This window comes from Carassius carassius, chromosome 23 (assembly GCF_963082965.1).
Source record: "Carassius carassius chromosome 23, fCarCar2.1, whole genome shotgun sequence".
Taxonomy (NCBI): Eukaryota; Metazoa; Chordata; class Actinopteri; order Cypriniformes; family Cyprinidae; genus Carassius; species Carassius carassius.
Genome location: NC_081777.1, coordinates 2904623 through 2910459, shown reverse-complemented (window position 1 = coordinate 2910459; position 5837 = coordinate 2904623). Strand labels below are relative to the sequence as shown.

The 5837-nt window shown below is 35.9% G+C and overlaps 1 protein-coding gene across 1 annotated transcript; it reads left to right on the top strand.

Moving 5' to 3' along the window:
• The first annotated feature begins 958 nt into the window (after positions 1 to 958).
• On the top strand, positions 959 to 5403 carry LOC132101149 (uncharacterized). Its single transcript, XM_059505864.1, has 4 exons — positions 959 to 982; positions 1561 to 1753; positions 3995 to 4171; positions 4727 to 5403. The coding sequence occupies exons 1-4, from the start codon at positions 959 to 961 to the stop codon at positions 4957 to 4959; spliced, it is 627 nt and encodes a 208-aa protein (XP_059361847.1). The 3' UTR covers positions 4960 to 5403.
• Positions 5404 to 5837: the final 434 nt, after the last annotated feature.

Sequence of the window (5837 nt, the reverse complement as noted above, 5' to 3'; positions counted from 1 at the left end):
CTTAACATGTACAGAGGGGAAATATTCCCCTATCCACTGTACCTGCAGAAGGAGCTCCAAGCAGCCACAAATGGACAGTTCTATTGCACGGATATTGCATGCAAGTATTGGCCCTACCTAGAGAAGCTGGCAGTATCCATGTTGGAACTCAGACCTTTACTGCAGATGAGACCATTCCTTTCTGTCATGATTGCCAAGGCTCATTCAACCAAGTGTGACATACTTCAAATTCTTAATCATACCATTTGAAATTATATAAAAATTGTTTTTATTACTGGTATAATGATTAAATATATCTATAATAATCTGGAGTGGCGAGAATCAGGAAGGTGCTGGCACAACTGCTCGGGAGGAGGTTGAAATGGTAAACAGCTACCTGTCTCGTTGTGCCCTCACAACCAAATACATGACAAAATCTGGTAATAGTTGGTTATTTATATTATTTTAGAAAACCTTTCTTTTATTCTTTCTTCTTTTTATTATTTTTATTCTTTGTCTAAAACTTTGTCGGATATTGCATAAATTACATACATTAAGGAGATTGCATTAATAAAACTGCATTACATCTCTCTTGAATTAAAACTCAATGGTCAATGTGTGGATGAACTGAAATACCATGAGCTTTAATAGGACTACTCTCCATCACATAATTCTGTTGTTAAAAGCCAGGAATGACATGCTAACGATCCATGCTATGGGGTGGAACCGACGGAAGCGGGAAGGCCTTCATCTTGCATTATCCAGCAGATACATCAAGGTATGATGCTATGCCTTAAGTTATGAATACAAAGCTTTTCATAATTTTTTTCAGTTTTTAAGATTGCAAAGTTAAAAACCTGGTTCATCTTTTATTTTTTACACCAGATTTTAAAAAAGGCTGCTGCTGAGTCTCAGAGACTTGAGGATTTGAGAAGTGAACTAGGGTGTCCTCAGAACACTGTGCTTCAGTGGGTACATGATGTCAGACAGTGGGCTACAGAGGGTACAGTAAGTAAGGACTTGTCATCCTGTTTTGCTTGCTATAAACTTGTGGGCTTGTGAACTCCACTGAGACTGTAAACACTGATATGGAGTTCTAAATTATCTTAAAATTGGTATTGAAACTCTTTTAAGGTAGAGCCTAAAATACATCATAATCATTTACTTGTATTATTGTTGCTTTAAGATTCGCTAGGTACCAGATGTGATGAACAACATAACCTTCAGAAATCAATTGAACAAATGTTTCTTGGTGTTCATCAAAAAAAAAAAAAAAGCCAGCCTTTATAAACAGACTGGTATGTTGACAACTCATCTAATATATTTGTTATTTTTATGACTTGCAGATGTATCATCTGGATTTTTGTGGAATTAACAAATTTTCCTTAATTTTAAGGTGTCTTCCTCTTAATTTTACAGATATTAAGCCAATTATGCATTTTAAGTTATTCAGTTTTTTGTTTACATTTAGATATATTAATTCCTAAGTTAGTTCTAAGTATTACTGTTTCATATTAATTTCTGATATCTGCATAAACATGCTTGTGCATTGTGTTTTTTTGTGTTTCGTAATTTTTATAGACAGCAACAAAAATTCAACATTTGCGTCGAAGGAAATTGTATGAAGAGAAGAGAAAACGTTTGCAAGCAATCAAGCTCTACAATGAGCAGGTGCCAGATGAGGAGCGCATCGCTGAGGAGAAGGTGGTCAGCGTGGGGGGTGGAGACAGTGGGGCAGACAGTCTAATATGGCCATGGGAAGTGCACAGCAGTGGTATGTAACCATTTGTCTCTAAGGCTATTTGTGCGTGTGTGTGTGTGTGTGTGTGTGTGTGCACGATTAAGCAAACTAATATGCTGTATTTGCTACTGTAAACATACGTCACACAATTTATCAGAATAATTTTTCAGTTTTTTTTCTACAGTTTTTGTACAGCGATGTTTTGAGAGAAAATATTCATATTGTCCTGTATCTGTTGATGTTTGGGTCTGCACTTTCAAATAATCAAATTATAAAAATGTATTTATATCTATTTTAAATTAGCAATTTATCTTGCTGACTGCTACACTAAGGATTTACTCACTTATTCTTTATTAGGACAAGTCATTTTGACCACGAGGTCTTCATCAGGCCTACATTACTTGTGAGATGGCTGAGGCAGGGCTGTCGTCAAGACCACCTTTGTCGAGTCCAAGACAAGTCCAAGACCAGGACTAGTCGAGTCCAAGTCAAGACCGAGTCCAGAGAGGTTCGAGTCCAAGACAAGACCGAGTCCAAAAAAGTTTGAGTCCGAGTCAAGACCGAGTCCAGGACAGAAAAAAAAAGTCTTATGCATGACATTATCAAGACTTGGGGTTATTGTTTGTTGATCTAAAAGCAAAAACAGTGTCACAACACCCAGGATTTTTAAGTATAGACATTCCCCTTGATATCATATAATCTATTAATCTAAAGAAAACAGAATGATGATATATAGTGATACCTCATAATAGCAGTGTTAGAACTGATATACAAACACCAACCCACTTCTGTTACCAATGCTAGGTACTAGTACTGAGCATTTAAGCAACTAAATTACAATATCGCTTCACTGCAGATGTACAGTAGTGTAGAAAAGAAGTGACCAGTATTACAGAGGGGGTACACTCTGTAATACTGGTCACTGGGTTAATAGGAAAGACATTGTATTTTCAGAAAACATTCAAGTTTGGTTGTAGAACAACAATGAACACAGTGTAATTTAACATATGCTATTTTTATTTGAGGACAAACTGCAAAATTTTAAAATAAATTCATCAGGTATTTCAGAAATTCATAAGAATAATTTTTTCACAGTAAACTTAACAGTACAAGCATTTGTACAACTATGGAACTAAGTGTATTCTTCAAAAGCGTTTTTAACATGAACTATAACAAGAAAAACAAGAAAAATCTGAGTAAATTATCAACTTTTAGAGTGTAGCATTCTGTCTGCAGGTGAGGTAAGTAAAACTATTCAGATTTACAAAAGTGTTTTGTTACACTTGAGAAATATAAGAGAGGAGAGCATATTATAAAATTATGTCCAAGAACATTACCTTTATCTTCTGCTATGTTAACAGATGTTAACATAGCAGAAAACGTTAACATGTTATGCTATGTTAGCCAATGTTAACGTTAACACATAGTCAAGGATTAGCAGCTCCAGCTCTGCAGTTAACTTACCGCGATGTATGATTCCTCTGCAGGTGTCTGACGAAGTTTGACGTTGTCCCACAGGTTTCCGAAATTGTTGCTTTGCAGAATTTGCAGTCTGCTCTGTGTTTTTAAGTGCAGCGCTGAGAAATTCCTGGTGATTTCTATAAGCAAATTTAATGATGGCAGAATTGGCGGACATTTTGTTTGTGCATGAAAATGAACGTTAGCAGGGCACGCGCACGCAGATGCAGAGCGTACCGTGCGAAGATAATCTAGTGTGTGATTGGTTATTAGTTTTTTTGTTTTGTTTTTTTTGTTTTTGTGATTGGTTATTGGTAGTGATGGGTCGTTCGGGCGGATGATGTGACGAAAAATAATATTTTAATTAAATTCGGACGGGTGAAATGGAAAAATGAAAATGAAAAAAGTTTAAAATGTGTGCTTACTGGGAACATAATAAAGACACCTGGACTCGGTCGAGACCAAAACCATATTTGGCAAGACCAGTGGCCGAGACCGAGACAAGTCCGAGTCCGGATAACAGCGAGTCCGAGACAAGTCCGAGACCATAAAAAAACGGTCTCGAGACTACAGCCCTGGGCTGAGGTATTTAAAGCTCTTAATCCGCTGAGTAGGAGTTCTTGAAATAAAGAACAAGGGAGAGAATCTGTAGTGTGTGGGTGTCTTTCTAACGTTTTATACCATAATAAGCCAATTTTTTTTTATTTTTGCACCTGACACCAGGTTTTGGGAGGTATACGCTACTTCTGTTTTGCCTGCTGTTTAGAATGTACAGGTCAAATTTGTATTGTAGAGATTTTATTTATGTGATTTCAGAATCCAGCAACATCCTTACCAAGAAGAAGATTTTTGATGCGTACATGTCAAAAGTGCGGCTTGAAGAGGAAAGTATCATTGTGATGAGGGAGATGAGACAGCACTGCACCTACCTCAGAAAGCTGGCTGGGAACATCAGGACAATGACATCAGAAATGTCTTCTGGCAGAAACAGTGGTAAGAAATTAACTTTTGTTATACCTTCTTGCTGTGTGAAGCTTTTGGGGATACTGGGTTCGTACCCAACCACTGTTATATATCCTTTTTGTGAACGTAATAATTTGATTAATGTGTATTTTTATTTACATTTTTCTGGGTCAGAATTTGACAAAAAGAGAAAAAATGGTGGCCAAAAAAGTAAAACAAATATAAAAAAAAACGCTAAATGGCTGGGCCTAGAGACTTGGAATTGTTTTTTATAATTAGGGCTACAAAAGTCTCTATAAAGCACATGTTAGTTTCAGGATTTGTATTAGTTTATCAAATTACTTTCCTTTGTCCTTTAGTGATTAAAAAGTCATGGATCAACTGAATGATCAGAGAATAGCAAATATGACAATAAAACCACACTCACTTTGAGATCCACTGTGTATCCACTTTTTATACTGTGGATTCCTTGTGGCTGGATCTTAAAATGGTCTGTAGTTCTTCAGTAAAGTCAGCTGATGATTAGTTCAACAATACTAACTCAATGGAAGTACTGACATGCCTTGCTTTAATTTTTTCTTCTAGGTAGTATAAGTGAAGAAGGTCATCGCGGACTACTGTGTCTTCTTCAGAAAAGGCTTGCAGATGTGGAGGAGGAGTTTCAAATCATATGCTCAAGTTACAGCCAGGCTTTCGGACCAAATGTGGCTTCTCTGCTGGAGGATGGGCCTGAAGAGATACTGGAGGACCATGAAGAATTTTATTATGAGAGTTCAGATGACAGTGAATTTGAAGCAATGGAAATTAGTGGTTCTTAACTGGTGGGATGTGTTGAAGAATGTGTGTCAGTTGTGAGTGGATTGCAGGTGTGTTTCAAGAAAAACAACAAACTTTATTTTGAAGTGTATTGGATGTTTGATACAGTGCTTTTATATTTTTTTTATGTGATTTTCCAAAACTCAGCTTACAAACAGCAGGTTGGTTAAGTTCCCCTCCACCTCCAGTGTTTCACAGACTATTTCTACATGCAACTGTGGTGCTACAGCTTGTGAATTACACCAGCCATCTTGTCAACATTATGACCTTTAATTTACAAATGTTCAAAACCGTTCAAAATCTATTCTCCCTACATTACATACGTTAAAAATCTATGTTACATATTACGATTTCACTAATTTAATGCTTTCAGATTGTTTTATACTGTACACTCCTGTATAATGTTATTCACAGGTATTTTGGTTACTTTAGGAGTGAACCATTTACTGTACATTTACTGTACACTACATGAAATATTTTTTGTAGTGTGTCCTATTATTATTTCTGTTACCATGCCAACAAAAGGAAATAGTTTGCCATGCCTTGTACTTCAGGTAACTATAAAACTGTTGTACATGCAATGCAGACTAGTTCATGCTGAGGTTTTGTTTAGTTTTTCTGTCTTAAAAAAAACATGAAATTACTGTATACAAATAAATGTATTCACACAAAATAATATTTTTACATGTTAATTGTCAAGTAGGTATACAGTTATGTGTTGTATTAATTAATTAGTAAATTATAGCCATAAATTAGACAAGCTCTTCATTATCCTGCTGTAACTTTACTTTGGATACAATAATTAATACTAGACAACTGCTATTGTAAATATAAGCTGACAATCATAGGCTGTTTACTTTGAGTTACGTCTACAATTTTA